At 41.4% G+C, this 21,084-nt stretch overlaps 2 protein-coding genes across 2 annotated transcripts in view; one reads left to right on the plus strand and one right to left on the minus strand.

Moving 5' to 3' along the window:
• The first annotated feature begins 152 nt into the window (after positions 1-152).
• ift27 (intraflagellar transport 27 homolog (Chlamydomonas)) lies at positions 153-8,853 on the plus strand. The gene is made up of 7 exons (XM_056371348.1): positions 153-904; positions 1,407-1,486; positions 6,717-6,776; positions 7,177-7,236; positions 7,459-7,576; positions 8,229-8,338; positions 8,492-8,853. Exons 1-7 carry the CDS (start codon positions 871-873, stop codon positions 8,594-8,596), a joined length of 567 nt encoding a protein of 188 aa, XP_056227323.1. The 5' UTR covers positions 153-870; the 3' UTR covers positions 8,597-8,853.
• A 6,435-nt stretch (positions 8,854-15,288) lies between these two features.
• The window catches only part of LOC130166478 (voltage-dependent calcium channel gamma-2 subunit-like), a 66,626-nt gene continuing 60,830 nt past the window's right edge, over positions 15,289-21,084 (minus strand). The window contains exons 3-4 of the mRNA XM_056372096.1: positions 20,245-20,385; positions 15,289-17,520 (exon numbers count right to left, since the gene is read on the minus strand). Of these exons, the coding sequence (XP_056228071.1) occupies positions 16,988-17,520; positions 20,245-20,385 (674 nt within the window). The 3' untranslated portion in view covers positions 15,289-16,987. The remainder of the gene's footprint in view (positions 17,521-20,244; positions 20,386-21,084) is intronic.

The raw sequence follows: 21,084 nt of genomic DNA on the forward strand, positions 1-21,084 counted from the left end.
TCGGACTGAAGCGCCATCCCCATCCAAAACACACTCGTAAAACCATATTGCGAGCACGCGCACGTGCGCGTAGAGGGCGCGCGCTTGTGCCCACAGGTTTGCCATAAGGAGTCACGCGCTTTCCCAGTCAGAGGGTTTTTAACCCCCCCAACAAAAAAGCAGACAGGAGAAGGAGACGAGGAAAACAAGTTGATTCAACTAGAACCACTGAAGCTAAGTTATATAACTAAGATGCCCGAGGGTGCTTAGTAAAGATTTGATGTTGTTTTAAAGTGACATAATATACCCACTGTAACAATCTGATTATACATTTCAAAGCCATACAGTATAGTTAAAAAGCCACAAATATTCTAGGTCCATGTCAAAAAGAAGTTATATGTAATGCTAAAGCAAGAAATTCCGCCCTCTAGTGGTCGCGCCGGGTTTTGCTTTTGAAATACAAGGTCCTTCTTTCCATGAATTCACCTTTCAGGCAGTTCTTACTATCAAAATGTTTACCACCCTGTCCGACCAACGAGACTTCACAATTAAAACTGTTATATTTAGTTTAAAGCCGTAGTTGAAGTTTCTACTGCAAGTTTAAAGAATACGTGCCTGACAGACAATGAAAAGGGGGGGAAAAAAACATTAAACACTCTTTTTACGTCCTCACAACCAGCCAATGAAAGCCCAGCTGCGCGCTGTACGTGCTCGTTGGCTGGACCAATGAAACACCTCCGTGGCTGGTTGCTAGGAGACGCGTTGTGTCCATGTTGCCGAGGCACAATGAAGAAGATATTTAGATGCAGCTAAACCAGTAAATAGCACTTATTTAGCATCATTTACGAAACAAGAGAGTTTACTTACAGTGTCTGGAGGTTATCCACTGTAATGGTGAAGCTGAGGGCGAGATGTCTGCTTGCCGGTAAGGTTTTATGAACTTAGTCCATCCTTCTGCTACGTAAGGCTATCGGTACGAGGGCTAAAGCTAACCAATCTGCTGCTAAACCCACCGAGGTCATTTCAACTTAAAGACCACAGAGATAAACAAATAGTCCTCTGAATAATACTCTCCTAAACATGCAAACTTGTTGTTTATCTGTGTAGGTATCGCCAATTTACTGTCTCTCCTTTCTTCAGTGGCACGTACAACACTTTAGATGTTGTGATTCTGGTTGTAGATATTTGACACCAAACAGATGCTGGTAAACATGGCTGTGTTTGCCCAATAATTTAGCAATACTAGCACTAAACATTAGCAATACCAACGCTGACAAATAAAGGAATAAATCTATACATTCAGAAAAGATTAGAAATTATGAACCAAACTGTAAACACACACAGATTATGAAGTTATCTCTTTCTGTTTCTATCCCTCTGTGTGTGTGTGTGTGTGTGTGTGTGTGTGTGTGTGTGTGTGTGTGTAGGAGATGCAGCAGTGGGGAAAAGTGCCCTTTCTCATATGTTCCACAGTGACGGTACTCTCTTCCAGAAGAACTACAGCATGGTGAGGCTTACACATATCAATAAAAGATCCCTGGTGTGTTCCCCATGCAAGGGCCTGCAGTTCCAAGTACACTGTTTTGTATGTGGAACAGCTAGAGCACCACAGTCCCACTCCTTGTAATAATAAGGATATACTGTTTATATTCACATCACACATTCATAACAGAGGAATTGGGTTGTAAAACAGCTGGTTGAGGGATTTAGGGATTGGGCTGTGCTCTGTTGCACAGACTAGCCACAGGCTTATAGTTTTACATTCAGGTAGGGTAACTGATGTTTTCAACTTAGTATGAAGGAGCAACTCATGAAGTTGAATTCTGGATCATTGCCAGCCCAGAATAGACAGCAGTATGTTGGGAATACTCTGATCCATGTACTATGAAGTGCTGCAGTATTTATCCAGTATTCAGCTGTTCAGTCCTGCCTGAGATTACAGAATCAAGTTAATCAGAAAATTATGCTGGTTTAGTCTGCATGCTTTTACCCAGTCGGTATTCAGAATTTCATTTACAGGAGACCGCCCCGAGTGCTCAGACCTGTAGAGATCTTCTCAGTTCCATACATGTTTATAGATATAGATAGCGCAGTTAAGCAGTAATAAAGTAGTTGTGGAGCAAGGTTGAACAGTTAATCATTTATAGTCACATATTTGAAATGCACTGAATCAATAATATAATAATATAATCTGATTTTGTTTAAGGTGTTTGCCTGAGGTCAAGACTTTTACTTTACCCAAAATGTAATTATGCATCGGCTGTAAATCATCAAGACTTATGATCATATTGCATACTGTATGTAGTTTCTTTAGTGGAACTCTTTGTAAGCTTTTCAAGGACCTGCAGAGGTCTCTTAAATCTACCACAGGAATCACTGAAGTGCAAGACAGCATAATGTACCAATTAATGCTGATGCAGAGTAGGCTAATCTACATTATTTATGCTAATCTGCATGAGGGAGGGAACCGTGTCATTAACCTCACTCTGTGATATATGGGGTCATGGCTGCTCACTGATTCCTTCTGTCAATGTTTCAAGGGCTGCAGACTAAATGCATGCACCGCACATGCAAGTGAATGCATTCACTCCTGAGAATCAATATATGCACTTGAGCAGCTTGCACACTTTCATTTGTTTGTTACATTTACTGAGTTTACTATTAAGCCTTGCAAATGGTAAGGGTACAGAAGAACAGGTTGGTGAGTAAAATACTGGACAAAAGCCAAGTGTGTGTGTGTGTGTGTGTGTGTGTGTGTGTGTGTGTGTGTGTGTGTGTGTTTGTGTTTGTTCAGCTCTCGCTGTGTCAGCAGTATTGGGGGTTCTGAGGTGACAGGAACGTCGATAATTAATACAGCAGGATTCTGGAAAGCCACCAGAACAGGTACTTAACAAGCGCACAACAACAGTGCTCAGTTCCTCCATACTGCCTAAACCTAAACCTGTACCCACTTTGCCCGCTTGTTTGTGATGCTGTGCATGTCTGTTCATGTTGGACTAGTGGAGTATTAGCAAAGTAGAAAGGCGCTGCAATAGTGCTGCATTTCTAATTTGCACTGGCTTAGTATATGTGCTTGCTGAAGTCAAGCCAAGCCTTAACACATCTGTATTACTGCATAAAAAGAACATGAACAACACACAGTATGACACTGTGTAAAAAAAAATAAAAAAAATAATAGAAAGATCAATGCAATTTAAAAATGGGAAAATGACATAGTCACATAGTCAAAGACATGTCACATTGAAAGTAAGTGGGGAGAGATGCAGGTTGGCATGTCCACCTGTAGATCAAGGCCCTGTGTCCACCACACACAGCTTTATTAACTGGATGCACCGAGAGAAATGCCCATGGGAAAGTGCTGGTCATGGACTCTGCTGTTGCTATGCAACTGTTAAAACACCTATTTGAAGCCAGTTGCTTGCTTTATATTAGTTGAAATATTTTTAACTTACTGTTCACTTGACGCCAAGTGCTTCATTTAAGAGGAGTTCCACTTTTAAAAACTCTGAAGCTGTTCACTGTAAATTTTTGATCCAGAAGTTACTATGTATATTATGTGTCTTTATTTAGATCAGTTTACATTACAGTAGTGATAGTAGCAGTAGCAAAAAGCAAGAAAGTCATGTTTTTTTCCAGTTGAGAACAGTTATTTTTAGTGTAAAAGTGCAACCTTAGAAACATGCAGAAAGCTCTAGAAATGCCTCAGCAACTACTGGACAGATTCACATTGAAGTTTAGTATGGACATGTATAGTCCTGAAAGGAGGGTGAACCCTTTCCATGTTGAACCCTCCATGAGGTTTCATCTGGTGCCATCCTCAGGCTAAAATGTTCAAATGTAATGGTAATCCACAGATTACCATTAAATTTGTTGAGTACATTCATTCATTCATTCATTCATTTAAAAGAGGCAAACTCTTTTGATTTTGAGTCCAATGGCTTTAGGACAAGCTTTGATTAGGCTCTAAGAACAGCAAAATTGTCTTTATGTTGTTTATACCAATTCTGCACCACTATGAACACATCACATTACACTCATGACTGCAAGGTGCAGTGCTGGTAGCAGTTTTAAGCAGCATTAAATGTATCAGGTTGGATTTTCCCTGTAAGATTTCACTGCAGACGGAAACAGGGAACAACGTGTCCTTACCATTGTGACTAATGTGAAACAGAAACTAGTGGTGTGCAGAGTTACTCCTTGTGTAGACACCTAAGTCATCCCTGATGTTCTTCAACTTTTGATTTTGAAGGGTAGCCGAGGCTGTCGGCCATTCTGCTCACGTCCCCCTTTGAAAATGTCAGACGGCCCGTTAGCAATATTCCAAGCTTATTTGTTACTAATAGGCCCTCATTGACATTCCAGCGAGAGGCTTCCTATGCATCACACCAGCTCATTAGACCGCTCCGAAGTGGGACCGCCGCAGCATCTGTGTATGTATGTGTGTGTGTGTGTGTGTGTGTGTGTGTGTGTGTGTGTGTGTGTGTGTGTGTGTGTGTGTGTGTGTGTGTGTGTGTGTGTATATAGCACTGGATTCTTGTTATGAACTGTTTCTGTGTAAGAAACTGGTAAATGTTGGTCTGAAGTGTGTGTGTATGTGTGCATTTGTAATTCACAGAGGCAGTGAGTGTGAAAAGTATGTGTGTGTTTTCAGGGTTTTAGTCTCTGGCATTTGACACGCTCGGTTAAGTGAGAGCGCAGGAGATCAGATCAATTTAGAGTTTGGTGCTGATGTGAAGAAACCTCGACTTGCTTCTTCAAGGTCACCACTGATCTCATACCACCGGATGCATAGTGGCAAAAGGCAGCCGGCAACCATCCCGTCCACTTAGGACCGCTTTAGATCTCGCTGCTTGTGAAGAAGGTGCATCTGTGACAAGACCAGATTCATTATATCCTCCTTACACTCTCCTGCCTGCATTCTATCTCCTCTATTTGCCCTTTATTAATTCTTAAAAAATCTCAACTACTTGCTGTTTGCCTGCGACTTCTTTATTTTCTTTTATATCAAGACAAACTACTCTTTCACAAATGGCCACTGGGGCTGATTCCAGAACAAATCTGCCATCTTCACTATACAACATAAAAAAAAACAAAAAAACAAGAACAGCATCTCTGGTCATTTTAATCACCCGCCGGAGACTACAGCTGCTTGTGTGGATGACATTCAACATATGAGAAAGTCTTCTACTAAAGGGGCTGCAATCAATATTTTTTTATATAAACAACTGATCACATGATTAGTTGCATGTGAAAGGGGTTGCTTGTAGCGTCAAATCCACAGAGAGTTATCACCTGACTCTGCAGTTCCTCTCAGCTCTATGCAGCTCACTCTCACCGCTCTCATCAGCAAGCAGCTGCTTTCATTTATAAACCTGCTTTATGCTACCTGCCCAGCACCAAAGTTAACACACAAAGTTAGCAACTGCCTGGTGAACATGGCGGAGCATTTGGCAGCTAAATAGTCAAATGTTTGTCCAGAAAGGGAGAGAATATTTGACTAACATTTGCCAGATGGATGCAAACAGAATTTCAAAAACAATACTCAGCTCTGTTGACAGGTTTATCTAATCATTTTCACCATCAACTACTGGTGTCCTGTCTCCACCCTCTTAATCTCTACTGAAAAGTTCTACTTGTCAACTGCTTATGTGTCCAAGCTATGGGGTGTTTTTCTATCAGACACTTTAACCAAAGCTAAAAATCATTACTGTCTCCCAGCTGGCCAGTGTTTCACCTCTCAGAATTACAGAAAGGGAAGCGGCCTGACAAAATTACCAGAGACTTACCAACCACAGCCAAACTACCAGCAACCCTGTGTAAATGTAAACCTCCACCTTTAGATTTAACTACTAAGACTCACAGTATGTCTTAATTGTTTCCACTGACGGACTCAAGGGGGGCTTGTATCATTCTTAGTCTTAAACGGAGCTGATAGTCCCCCTCCCTTAAGGCATTCATCTTTATTGAGACATTAAGAATAATAAGATCCAGAGTAATGGAGACACAGGAGAGAGGGTTTGGTCAGGATTTGAACATCAGGACAGAGAATTTGCTTTCAAGCTGAGCCAAGCTGCTAATTAGCAACACTTATGTTTTGACATTAACAATAAATCACACCAGACAGTTTGTTGTGTTACGCTGTGTAGTGGCAACTCTGTGACAACCAGATTTCTCTTCTCTTCTCTTCTCTTCTCTTCTCTTCTCTTCTCTTCTCTTCTCTTCTCTTCTCTTCTCTTCTCTTCTCTTTTCTTCTCTTCTCTTCTCTTCTCTTCTCTTCTCTCTTTTCTTCTCTTCTCTTCTCTTCTCTTTTCTTATCTTCTCTTCTTTTCTCTTCTCTCTCTTCTCTTCTCTTCTCTTTTCTTCTCTTCTTTTCTCTTCTCTTTTCTTCTCTTCTCTTCTCTTCTCTTCTCTTCTCTTCTCTTCTCTTCTCTTCATCACAAAAGCCACAGTAGAAAGACTGTTGGAGCTGTTAAGTCTATTTAGACAGGTATGGCCATAATGTGATTTCACCAACTGCATCCTGGGAATAAAGTTAAATAAACAAAAAAAAAATCTCACATAAGAAAATGTTGCTGAAAAAACAGGATAGACATTCAGACATAAAAAAACATCAACTGACAGATTGTTTATTTTAGAAGCACATGGAAAAGGCATCGCCTCAAGCTCCATGAAGGTCTTTTAGCTTTACATTACATAACAGAATCCTAATTAACATCTTGGTTGTGTTTGTTCGTCAGACAACTGGAGTGGAGCTGCTGATGAAATGTGTCAACATCCCAGAGACCAATGACAGCGTGGTGAGTCCAGCCATTCTCCGTCCTCCATCCTGTCTCCACCTCACTGCTTATAGCATTACCAGCAGCCATGTTGAGTGCGGGCTGAATTATGTTGAATGTCGCTTGCCTGCAGATACTTTGTAAGGCAACCAACCATTTTAAGCTTCTTTATTGTTCTAAAATTCACTATAACACGTGGGTGGTGAGTGTTGGAGTCCATCACTCAGTGTGGAAGACGTTTTCCCAGACATATAATATTGTTAGTTTCTCATCTGTATTCGGTAAGCAATAGGGCAGCATTGTAGGAAGAACATTAAAGGCCTTGCCAAAGAAAATAGGAAGTTTAAAAGCATGTAATTTGACTAAATCTCCATGTATAACACCTCTTCTTTTCCCTCCTTCCCTCTGCTTTCCCCTCCAGGAGCTCTACATAATAGACTCTGCAGGGAAGGAGACATTAGTGGAAGCCTGCGAGAAAATGGTGAGAGTTTCTCCATTTGCATGAAACTAGTAACAACCCACCATCCAGGGCTCCACATCCCCACGTATATAAAAGTACAAACACGGGAGAGCTACTGTTGTATTATTTATTTTGTCACAGAAGTGGAAAGAAGTTAGTTGATGTGATTTTAACTTTTTCTCATTATGAAACCCACACAACCCTTCCCACCTCATCACCACCCGTCATCCCCCTCTTCCACAGTGGGGTGAGCTGTCGCTGCTGTGCCTGGTTTTTGACCTGACCAGTGAGCAATCTTTTGCCAACTGCAGCCGCTGGATGGAGAGAGTCCGTGCCCACTGCCAAGGTCTCCAGGTTCCAGGTGACACACCCTAAAGGTCAAAGCATTTGTGGAGCATTGGCACGCTGTCAGAAATTATTCAAATATGAAGTCACTCTGAATCATTTTCATGTCTTTTGAAAAAAAGTTATATAATATCTTGGACTACAGCCTGAATGATACTGGATTTTGAGGCTGATACAGATAACGATATTTAAGACAGACAATCAGACGGCAGAATTATCCAAATTTGTTTTTTAAATATTAACAAATAATTATTTTTATAAAGATTCTTTAACGTTTTAGTGGAACATTGAGTGGGACATTTTACTGTTGAACATGGTATAATGGAGACACTATTTCAAATGATCTCAAACATATTTTTTAAACCAATCTATGGCTGATAATGACAACATTGGTGGAACAGAAACATAAACTATATATGGACTATTGTGCATTTTTAGAGGAGGAGGCCATCCAGGTCATGGCCGTAAGTGATGCATAGGTTGTCCAATTTTAACCTTCTTGGTGTATTATCAAGTGCAATAGCAATGTTTATATTGTGGCCATGTACTGTAAATATCTTGATTTATACTTACATAATAGTGCAGATATTTTTCAGGTAGATGTTCACTTTTGCTTGAGTGACTTAAGCTTGTTTTTAAGTGAACAAGTGCATTTGTGTGTGTTTCAGGTGTGCTGGTGGGCAACAAGTCAGACCTGTCTGCCAGAAGGGAGGTACAGGCATCCGTGGCCCAGGAATGGGCCCAGAGCCAGGGGTTGGAGTACCACGAGACATCAGCCGTGAGTGTAGTTCAGTGTACAACACACTATATTGCGCCCTTACTTGGCTCGGTGGGGAGATAGTGGACATTCACTAAAATACCATGACACCTGTTTTTGTGTATGAGAACAAAACAGTGACATTTGACAGCATTATTCACTGTGTGTCCGCAGAGGGAAATGGAGAACTGCGACGCACCGCTCCTCAGTTTAGCCCGGGCCTTCCACTCTCTGTATCAAGAACGCCGGGAGACCATCCAGAACCTAAGTCCAGGCTAGACCCATTCCCGCTCACACACACACACACACACACACACACACACACACACACACACACACACACACACACACACATCTTGACTTTTCACCAGTAGGATAGTAGGCACAGGATATCTGTTCAGAGACTTTAATAAGCTTTATGGATAATACATGTGAGGATGTGAGGCAATTCAAAGAAATCCTGTGTTCTTTTGTACCAGCCTTCTTCAGAATATTTTTATACGCCATTGAATAAAGTAGTTTTTCTTTGACAGTCAGCGGGTTGGTCGTGTTTTCTCTTATCTGCTCTTCCCCTCTGAGTGCACAGATAGTGGGGTTTACTTTCACAGTCATGGTCAGGTCAAAACCACGATGAGACTCCAGCTCAATGTGGAGGGAAGTGTGTCCCTCTTCTCCTCTCCTCTGCATAGATATCTGCCACTGATTTCAGGTGGGACGAAGGTTTAAAATTACAGTTATTTATTATCTCCTCCCCTCCCCTTTTTAATGTATTCTCTTTATCTCAATGTCACTTTGATCTTGGCCTCATCTTCCTTTTGTGCTTCTTTCCTCATCTCTTTTCTCTCTGCCTCACTTTCTCTGTCTCTCTGCCTTTATCAGTTTCTCCCTGGTTTGTTTCTTTTTTAAAACTTGTCCTTCTCACTTTCTGTCTCGTCCCTCTCTTTCTCTCTCTCTCTCTCTCTCTCTCTCTCTCCTGTTGTGTTCACTCCCCAGCTGCAGCCCGCTCACATCATTTCAGTCGTGTCCCTGGTTCGGCGCTAACAACCAGTAATCACCGTTTTAATCAGCGGTCTCCCATTCAAACCAGGTCAAAGCCACGTCCTTGTTCTCTCCCTGCCTCTCAGACCAGCTGCCACCATTCAAATGAGGGCGCGCTAGTTCAAATCAGACACAATGGTTTTTATCTCATTAAGCACCATATTGAAAGTGACTGTGCTTGTAATGATGATGAGACACTCTCTGTCCTGTTGCGGATGCAGTCACTGAATATGATTTTTGATCATTCTTTCTTTCCAGTTTTCTGTATCAGTATGTTGAGAACATATGAAGTTATTAGATAACACACAAAGGAACTTATTGGGCAACTTCTTTCCAGTGGAATGAAAACTGATTTGTAATGAGGATCTTTACAAAATCTGTATTTAACAACTTGTAATTGTTATTGCAGCACAGTGTTTTTCTACTCCTTGAGTGGGTGATCATAATTATAGCAATTAGGATCTTGTTCTCGTTCTTTCTGTCCTTATTGTTGTTTTGTTAGTAATGTGTGTGACGGTGTCTGCATGTTGTTTTCTGGTGTGTCAGGTTGTTGTCTTTCTTTTTTTCCCCGGCATATGGAAACAAAATCCAAATAATAGCAGTATTGTCTGTCACATCACAGCGCTTTGTGTACCAGTATGTAGATTTTACATCTGTTCCCTTTATTTGTGCCCAATAACGTGCATATGAATACGTGTAATGTGTGTGCCATTGCCAACCACAGTGGTTTCCTTCAGTGCTGAATTAAAGCTGAGCATGTAATGTAAATAAGGACACATGCACACAAGAAAAGGTGTAACACAAGCTCTTGATTATCCCTGGAAAATTACTCTGAGCTCACTTCAGCTGTATCCCACAGTCTGTCTTCTATTCATTTGAAATGGAGCATCAAGCCTTGGGTATATCACTTAATAACATCACAGGATAGAGTGTGGGCTGTTGCTTATTGCTTTGGGAGAGACTTCTTCATTTCCACAGATATTGAAACGGGTGGTCTGATATCACAAGAAATATCAGGCCCAGTCTATTTTGGTGGCTCTCTTATTATTACTCAGTCATCGGTACCATCTTAAAGCAGTCAATCCCTTTCAGTAATTAGTATTCAAAACATGTGCAGACGCACAGCACAGCAGGAACAACTGCTGTTCACCTTTTAGCCGCAAGAGAGGGCACAAGTGGTCACTGCAAAGCTGAGCTCTGCAGCAGGTGATAGAAGTTCAATTTATGATGTTTCTGACAGCGGGGTGACAGTCACAGTTTGTCTTCATAGTTTGGTTAAATTCAAACTATGAATTTAAAAAGTAGAACTAAACACTACCTTATAATGTGTAGTAATTAATGCAGGGTCTTTGCAGTATTCAGCATACCACTAAAGAATATTTTAAAACTGGTAATGCATTGCATATTAATGCTTACATGTGCCATTAGGTTTGTGCTTTTATTTAAAGCATAAGTGCTTGTATTTTATCATGCATGGCCCCAGTGGGCACAGCACTACTGTAGTGCTGCCATGCTCTTTCTCACCGCATTAACAATGTGCTTTTGTGCAGCCATACAGCAAGGAGATACTCTGTGCTTTTATCATTCTTTTTTAGTGCACTTATGAAAAGGTTAAAGAAAATCTGTAAAGGAGTGCTGCATACAGCCCAGAAATGATGATGCAATTTAAATGCATAGACCTCTGTGCATTAAAGCCGAAGGTCTAACAACTGATTGGCTACCACTCATTACTTTACATACAAAGTTTCAACTGCTTCATCTTACATCCCCATTTGTGCAGTACATTTTGTGAGTGGTGCACCCAAATGTATGAGCTAGGCTAACATTTGCAGACACCTCCAGCATATCTCTGAACAATAAATTATCTTTTCTGTGGTGCTGAGAGGTCAATTCAATAGTTTAGAAATTTATAAATAGTTAATTAATTTTTTAGTTAATTATCATCAATTAAAGGTCCTATATTTTACACTTTTCTGGTGTTTTATTTCAAGTGTTGATCCATAAGAAGATATATTTGTTGTTTTAAGAACCAAAAACCATTTCAGTGTAGTTTTACATCTCCTCTCTCAGGCTTCTCTCTGGAGCTCTAGCAACAACAGGTCGGTGAACCAATCAGAAGAGAGTCTCTGAGCCTAAACACTCAGAGAAACCAAATCCTGCAAGGTCAGATGGTGGGTCAGTTTGGGCAGGTCGGGCAGGTCTTGGGGGCATGGCTGAGAGCGGTGACTGCTTTTTTTGTGACATCACAAAGTTACAGAAGTCATGATGACTCATTTTAAGGCTCAGTCTCTGAATACAGGCTGTGTGCATTTCTCTCTGGACTGAGCGCTTTGATACTTTCACAGTATTAATATAGAACCTAGACCTGCTTTATAATCAAAGAAGACATAGAAATCTACCTTTATACAATATGGAACCTTTAAAACTGGTTGAATTTATTTGATTGAAAGCAGAGCCTGAGCTGCCTTATTGAAAGTCTTCTCAAGTACCAAAAGTTGAGTACTAATTAGTAAGTTTGGATAAAACATAATTTATTTATTTACACTTGGATTACTTTGAAATGCCATGCTCAAATTTTACTAATTATGCTCGTTTTTTTCCTATATTTCATATAGAAATGCATAAAGTATGTTTGGTGATCAGCCGGTGACTCCATTATAAAACTGACTGTGATTGGCCCCAGTGTGCATCTCTACACATCATATCTATGCAAGGTCTAAGTCTGCCTTGGGACATCAGGGCTTTATTTCAGCTATATTTCACTGCAGTGCTCCTCACCCAAACAAACACTAACACACAGTTTTGTATTCATGACACAGCCTGAGCACAGGGCGAAGAGTTGCAGCTCATATCTTACACCTACACTTGCTCTTTTTCTGATTCTCGCACTCTGTTTCTGCAGATCAGCTCTCCGTCTGTCTGGTGACTTTCTCTCTTATTTCCTCAATCTGACACTCCAAATTATATATAACTCATATTAATGTGCTCATTTGGCTGAATTTAAAGTGAACTGACATCAACCTTGGTCTCTCTCTTGCTCTGTGTGTGTGTTTGTGTGTGTGTGTGTGTGTGTGTGTGTGTGTGTGTGTGTGTGTGTGTGTGTGTGTGTGTCTAAGCATGGCTTGTTCCATAGCCCCTAACTGTCCGTGACCTAAAAAGCTTGCTAATTGCAGGTGAGCGAGGACACAGCAGCTGTTCCCCCAAACCTGCTACCCTCCTGTCTGAACTGCAGCGTGACAAAAAATCAGCCCTAATGCCTCCAAGCTCACCTGCAAAACAGCAGAAATATTTCATTACATTGTTTTCTGCCGTCTCAGAAACGTGACGCCCTGTCTCGCAAAAATTGTCCGATAGCAGCTCAAAATATTCACATTTGATTCACATTTTAAAGGACACTAGATCCCTTATAGGTGCTGTATTTAAAAATCTTGAAAGAAAGCAAGCCAACAGACATACAGTGAAACCATGGCCTGTAGAGACCAGCAATGGCTGCATGTTTTGTTGGTTTATGGTACAAATATTAACATCTCAAAAGTCATTTGCAAAAGATATATTATAAATTTCAACAAATAGCATCCTCAGTTCCTTAGATAAAGAAAACCCTTTTATTTATTTACTTTTGCTTGATACCCTTTAAAAGAATAGTTCAACATTTTGGTAAGTGTGCTCATTTTCTTTTAGGTGAACAGATATCTTAGCAGCCAGGTATCTTAGCTTAACATAAAGACAGGTAATGAAATCTGCCTTCCAGCACCTCTAAAGCTCATTAATTAACATCTCATATCTGATTTGTTTAATCCATACAAAAACCAAAGTGCAACAACAACAGTTTGTGATTTTATGGGGGGGTTGTGTGCCAGACTATTTCTTGGCCGGTAGCGGTAACTTCCTGCAGATGCACCGCAGGTTGTGTAAAGACTCCTCCCATCCAAAACAAAAGCAATAGTTCTCATTCTGTCTTTAAGTCATTGATTTTTGAATCTGTGCAATAGCATGAGATCTGATTGGCCAGGACCAGTGTTACATGTTGGAGGAATTGCATGTGTGAGGATTAAGTCACAATGCATTGTTTAAATGTAAATTTAACTAGTCACTATATGGTAAAGGTTTTATTTATCAAATCATAAATTGGTCCCATATACACTGGTTTAGAGTCATACTGATGTTAGTCTTGTGCTGCAATGCAGAAAGTCAACAAACTTTACCCTCTACTGCATTTATGGTGCTAAAATAGACTGGTGTGGAAGATTGATGCACGCTGGTGAGGTCATCGTATTCAAATACTAATAGGAGAAAATTTTCATGTACCTCCACACCAGAGGGGGGCAGTGTGATGCTGCTCGAGTCAGGGCTGAACAACGGCTCCCTCCACTCCTTTTTCTCTCTCCTCCCTCCCTCCTCTTCCCTCCCTCGCTCGCCTCTCTTCAGTAATCACAGCAGTACTGCAGAGAGACATGCCAGCCACTTTGATCATCACACCAGGGGAGGAGAGAGAGAGAGAGAGAAAGAGAGAGCGAGGGAGGGAAGGAGGGATGGAGGAAGAGAAGGAGAAGGAAAGAGAGAGGGAGCACACAGAGACAGAGTATCATGCAGCAGGACATCGAGGCTGATGTTGAAGAATTTGACATTTATTCTACAGCTGATGGAACGGCAGGTCGGCCAGCTAACAGGGAGATAAGAGAGGGAGTGGGTGAACGAGTGAGTGAATGACAGTGAAGAGGGACAGAACAGTGAGTGAGTTTTTGAATGAATGAGCGAACAAGGATGTGAATATGGGGAGTGAATGAACGACTGAATCACTGAAAGTGACAGAGTGAATAAGGAAATGATAGAGTGAATAAATGATGGAGTCATTTGAAAATTTAAAAAAACAGGAGAAAGACAAAGGACAAGGGGTTGATTGTATACTTTTACCAATGGATTAAGAACAGTGTAACAGCATTAATAAATCCCACTAACATGTTATGATACACAGCGTTTGCATCCTGACGAAGTCCTGCCTGTGCTGCATTTTCTTTCCCACCATTAACCCAGTAAGATAAAACTATTCTGTAAGAAAATATGCAATATGAGACAGTGAAGCTGAGGCTATAGCATAGAGCTATATGCTATAGAAATAGAGAGCCTATTCATTATGATGTGTGTATGATGACATTGTATGCTATGCCAGCTATTCCACTGAAACGTGGACGTATTACAGTAAAGTCCAACTGAAATCACGCACCTGCACCAATTTGCACCTTTTAGCATCTAAACGTATCAATGTTCACATCTAAAGCTTTTGAAGCTCTTCACTAGCCAACGAGCTATCTAGTCTGCATGTTCGCAATGCACTTTTTCCATTGGCAAGAAAGTGAAGACCCATCGGTGGCAAACTAATTTTGTTTGTCGCTGCGGGCGTGTCAACATTCTCCAGCTTCCGAGTAGTGACTTTGACTTTGACCAATCAGTACAAAATACAAAAAGAGAGATCCCAGAACTACAATGGCGAGCTAACGATCAGCAGACTTTGTCCAAGCTTGCAAAGAAAAGAAAGAAAAAAAGCTTCACAGCCCAACTGCATTGTGTTTTCTTTTTTGGCAAAACCCTATGGAGCTTCCAGACAAACTTCACCCACTTTTACATTATGTTTAAATTGCTCGTCTTTCAACCCTCCCTTTTTTCGTGTTGCTGAACATCCTCACATGACCTACTGTCCCACAATCCTTTGAGAGACAATTCATTTGTCTTCACTAAGCGTTGTGTTGCACCACGTTCAGTGGGTCTTAACCATCGGACCTTTCGTCCTTCAAAGGGTTAAATTGACGAACCTAACCCTGATTCTGTCTTTCTCTCAGTTTATCGCTCTCTCTCGTCTTTCTCTGTCGATTTCTTGCTAAAATGCTGTGAGTCTTAACATTGTGTTCTTGGACCAAACATGATACAACAATGACTTGTTCTGTTCCCTACGGGGGGTTCAATTTTTATTCGTCATCAGGATTGATGCATCCAAGTTCAGAATCATTCAGTTTTGGCACCTTGAAAGACATTACGCTTTTTTTAAATTCTCATTTACAACAACACAACGCAAAACCAAAGAACAAGAAAAATGAGACAAAGAAAGAGACTAAGGCTGTGTGAGAGTTCAAAGGAACCGAGAAAATAAAATTAAAAGGCAAGAAGATTTTCTTCTGTTAAAAAAAAAAAAGCCTTGATACGTTCTCCAAAGTTTGTTCTTTTTGTTTCAAGCGTAATGAAGCCCCACCCCAAATTACCCACTCAAAAAAAACAAACAAAACAGAAAAATTGAAATAGACACAGTACTGTAATATTAATTTCTACTTTGTCACTCCCACTGCCCTTACATGGTATCATTGTTCAGTTGTTCAAAACATAGGTTCCTTAAAAGCAGATCGGATGATTTTGATTAGCATGCATGTAAATTCTTAATTTTTTGGAGTCACTTAGCTTCACCTCGCTGGTAGCCATTGTTCACTCACGCACACTACTTTGTGTCTTTGGCAGTAGTGACGTTTCATAGTCCACAGTCTTCTTCAAGTTTGCAGAGAGATCCTCCATTACCCAGAGTTCTCTCTTCACTCCGCCCCGTCATGGAGCAAAAAAAGTGAGGTCAAGTTTTCACCTCTAGTTGACCCTAAACAAAGATGGCTGCCAGGGTTTCGGCGGAAGGCCAAAAGATTTTTTTTGTCGTTGTAAAAGAATGTGATAATGTGTCTAATACTAACCAGTATCAGTTTATCAAGTAGGCTGATGCCTTTTCCTGTCAAAGGAGCCAGTCACAATGAATCCTCCGTCTTGGTTTAGTTTCCATGACGACTTGATTTAGTTTCACTTGTAAGTAACTTTGTTTTCTTTTTTTTCTTGTTGATATTTTTGCACCAGGGAAGTCTAGTCATGATTTATTAACATATATATTCATATATTTATATATAATCAATACATATATTAACTTATGTGTTTTTTTTTCTTTTTTTTCCTTTTTTTTTGCGGCCTGAATTGCTCCCTGCTAAAATCCCACACCGCAATGGTTCACAGTATTAATGCGAATAAAGAATGAAATCAAGAAGATACAGCAACTAAAGAAAGGAGTGGGTTGTAAGGGAGGTAAGGGTGTGTGTGCTGGGGGGGCTTGTGGGTTGGTAGTGCGAGGGCGGGATCATAGGCGGGGCCGAGGGGCAAACTATGCCCCTTTTTCATCAGACTGAGGAAGAGTAAAAAATATAAAGTTCACCTCTAAATGGGCAGTCTGGCCAAGCCCACCACTCCATGGTTCCACAGCCCCGAGACAGATCACCACCGGCCACCCCCCCTCCCGACTCCTCTTTCCCCATCCTCCCTCTCAAATCTTTATAAACATGTTCAAAACTCGTTAAACAATGGTAGATGGGAAAATCATGCATGTTTCTTTTTTTATGCATTTTTTTCTGTTTCCTTTTTTTTAAACTCTGATCATCTGAGGTGCTGTGGAGCGCTCAGATCTCCCCTCCTGTTGCTTAACTAAACCTCACTCCATCAATCCATTTAAGCCCCTTTCGCTTCCTCTTTCCATCTCCTTACACCATGATCTGTCTTTTGCCGCCTCCCCCCAAGTTCCCTCTGATTTTTTTAGTGTCTGAGGGCCGTCTGTCAGTTTCATACAGGTGTGGTGCGTCGGTTGGCGGTGTTGCTGTGGCCGCCTGAGTCTTTCAGGTCCTTCTGGATGCAGTTGTGGACCTGCAGGAAGTTGTGGTCCCTCTCCGTGGAGTTATAGGTGGCTGTCGGGGTGCCCGATTGGCCCTTGGGCAGCGTGTACATGGACAGCTCGGTGGAGGGCAGCGTCCCGAAGGCCTTCAGGCCCACCGGCGATGCCTCGCGGGAGTGCGAGGGATCGGTGGAACGGGACGAAGAGCGTGAGCGGCGTCGATAACGGTAGCGGTAGCTGGGGATGCGCGTTATGGCCGCACCCTGGAGGTAGTCAGCGGCTCGCGCCCCCACGCGCAACTCCCGATGGCGGTCGATGAACATGTGCACAGCCAGCACGCCCACCATTTCGGCCATGATGAAGGAGAGGGCGCCGAAGTAGAAGGACCAGCCATAGGAGTAACTGTTCTTCTTGGAGTCACTCTTGGAAGGGTCCCCAGCGTTGGCTGATATGTACACAATGATTCCTATGATGTTGCTCAGGCCTGGGACACGGAAAGAGGGAGGGAGATTAGATTAAAGGTAAAACACACCCAAACTGTTACTCAGATAAACCCACACATTAAACAACAAAACACTTCACAGCTGAAAGAAATTGCTAAAGTCACCGACTAAGAGCCGTCAAGCTCGACAGAATCATAAACGAGAAACAACAATTTTGCCACCAATTCAATCCCTCTGCCTGCTTCATCTATTGGACCTGCATTTAGCTACTTACAATTAATTACTAATTAATAATTAGTTAGCTGGTCAGTTAATAAATAACACAATTTTGATTATCTGATTAATGCAATATGTTTTAAAATATTAGGTAGTTATATTTTCTCAAATGTGACATGGTGCTATTTTTCTAATTTCTTTATATCCTGTGATGTGTGTGTGTGTGTGTGTGTGTGTGTGTGTGTGAGTGTGTGTGTGTGTGTGTGTGTGTGTGTGTGTGTGTGTGTGTGTGTGTGGATGGGTGAATGAGAGGCAAATATAAGAAGTGCTACATGTTCACGCAGTCCATTCACCGTGTAAATCGACACCTATTTGTTGTGAAGCTGTTGATAAAGAAAGCATCATTCATTATCTGGAGCATTTGTTTACATCCCAGTTGCTACTGTTGTCCACATGAGCCAAGTGGCTAAATAGACGTACGTCACAGAGAAGACAGAGACAGCTGATCGGTGAGGGTGACGGAGAACCCGAAATCTGCTTCAAATAAATCAGTAACTTCTTAGATCTGTGTGTCCAAAGCATGAATGTGAAAGGAATCTGTTGTAGTCGATAGACCACACGTTTCCAAAAACACACAGATTTCAACTGTGGCTACTGACAGCCAGCACTCTCTCTCTCTCTCTCTCTCTCTCTCTCTCTCTCTCTCTCTCTCTCTTGTTCTCTCTGACTTCCCCTAGATCCTCCTCCTTCCCTTTTTTGAGATCCAAACTGGGGCAGATTCACTCTTACATTTATTTCTTGTATTCTATTTGAATATCTCTCTTTATCTCTGTTGTTCATCCCCCAACCTCCCACCCCCGCAGCCTTTCCTACCTCCACCATTGCTCAAATTCACATCCTCTTGTCTCTTGTCTTGTCTTGTCAGTCTCATCTGTCTCACCTTTTTCTCTCCATCTCTCCTTCCTCTTCTCCCTCCCTTTATTTTGATCGTCTATTCCTCTTGTCATACATCATCACTCTGGCCGAGTGCAGCCAGAAATACACACATGGACAGGCAGACAGACAGAAGGACAAATATGCAGATAAGCAGTGAAAACAATAATGCATAAAGAGGCAGAACGGCAGACTGAGGTGTGAGGACTGTGAGGGCCTGATTGAGATGGATCAGAGCAGAAGAGTATCAGGGACACCTTATTTTTAGAGTGTAATCCCAGTGGCCTCCTCTTAGCCTAGCAACAGGGCGAGAGAGACAGACACAGACAGTGAGAAAGAGAGAGAGAGAGAGTGAAACAGGGAGAACTGCATCTCTCACTTTTGACTTGGAGGGGAACTAGTTATCTAGTGCAGCGCAGTAGGCCATGGCCTAGAACCAGAGTACAAACACACATATGTATGCACACACAAAAATACACACCAAAAAAATGCTCTGGCGAAATGGCAACCTGCGCTATCTTTGTCTCTGTCGCTCTCATCCCGAGGCGATTGTTGTACGCTACACACATGTCGAGCTCTACGCAACACGTCACCTGGCGGTCAGCGAGCACCATCATGGCCGCCGCTGCCCCCAAGACAGGACATTTTCATTTCATTTCAGCTGCTCCCCAATTTTGTGTCTGTTTTCACATGTTTTGATAATGTGGCTCCATCAGGATTTCATCCACCTCTTTATTTCTTTCTCTGCCTCCTCATCCAAATTCTCACTCTCTATATTTTCTTTTATACACAGGTGGAAAAAAAAGTAAGGGATTATTTTTGTATAGATAGCATCACATTGGCCACTTAATGAGTTTCTGAGTCAGGCAAATGGAAATATAGCTGTCTTTGTTGTTGTATATAGATTTTATGGAAAACATCCTCTGACCAAATGTAAAACTATTGAAATCTATAATTTAAAGCCAGTAATGCATTTTTTTTTCTGGATGCAGATCTGCATCATAATAGAGAACTTTTCCAATCTTTCCCAAAAAAATACTGAATCTGCACCTGAATCGTGATCCTGAATAAAAACTTTCTAACTTTTCTACGGTGGCCCTGAGAGTTCAACTCACTGCAACTTTAGAAAATGCAAATTCAGAAAACATTTTCATTGATTTGACAACGGATAATTCTCACAACACAACGAAAGACAGAAACACAAACGACAACAGAAGTGTTTCCAGGGGACACAAAAAAGGAACAAATTATTATAACATATATAGTGGACTTATACTATCCCACAATGCATCACGAAATGTAGAACAAACGATGGTCACTAACCAAGCTATAAATACCATCGTGGATTGAGCTAGCGCTGGAAGAAAGAAAAACGGCACAGAGAAAATGACTCGAGTCACAAATATATACAAAGAAATTCACTCTATTCGTTTTGTTTTTGCATTTCGTGCTTTGAATTGTGACAAAGACACAAGACTATCCCCTGTTTGTTAGAATTTAGATGCATTTGTTCCACTGAACCAAGTCTGTTTTTCTGGTCATCACCATTCCCAAACAACTGGAGGAACAGTTGTTTAAGAGCGCTGTCAGATAATAAAGCTCGATGTTTTTCATACCTGCGGAGACGAAGAGGATGCCAGCGCTGAGGATGATGTTGTGGCGTGACTTGTAAAACTCGCTGGCGGCGATGCACAGCCCCCCCATGAAGAGCAGGATCACACTCAGGATGGGGAAGATACTGGAGGCTCGTACAGCGCCTGGGTACACACACATCGAGGCAAAAATAATTGTCATTGTCACCACAGGCACAGATTCTTAAGGTGTTATTGGGCTGTTGTGTAATGCAGCAAATTAATCAGAAAGTCATCAGAAAAAAAGCAGTTGTTAAAAAAAAAAATCTTTTTGGCAACACCCTTTGCAATCTGCAAAAACAGAAGACGACAAATAGCATGACATGGATGACGGAGATGGAAGACCTTGTTGAAGTTGAAATTTCAGTAGCAGATGTGGTTTCTAAAGCATGGAATAGGAATCTTCAGTGAATCAAGGCTGTTTTCCTTGGGTCCACCTGCTGAAGAGAATCGCCATCATGAGCTGTGTTGTTGGACTATCAAACTCAGAGGACAGTCAGTAAGAGAGAAGGAGTGTTTTGAAAAGTATAATATGAACTTTAATAGCTTGTTGTTGCCGTTTGACAGCTGACTCTCAGCTTGATACCGCCACTTGAACATCTCAACAGGGAGCAGTTTTGAAAGCCTGTCTCAACTATTATGCTGCGATGATAGTACGACTTCAACAGAAATTATGCTGAAATGAATGAACACCATTTGTTCCCAGGTATGTAGGTAGGAAGATCTCTTACACTGTGCTGTATATTCTGCATTATGATACACTGTACCTTGACCTCTTCTATTTTATTATTATATATTTATTTTCTCCTTTCTTTCTCCTGCTGT

The sequence above is a fragment of the Seriola aureovittata genome, chromosome 3, assembly GCF_021018895.1.
Source record: "Seriola aureovittata isolate HTS-2021-v1 ecotype China chromosome 3, ASM2101889v1, whole genome shotgun sequence".
NCBI lineage: Eukaryota > Metazoa > Chordata > Actinopteri > Carangiformes > Carangidae > Seriola > Seriola aureovittata.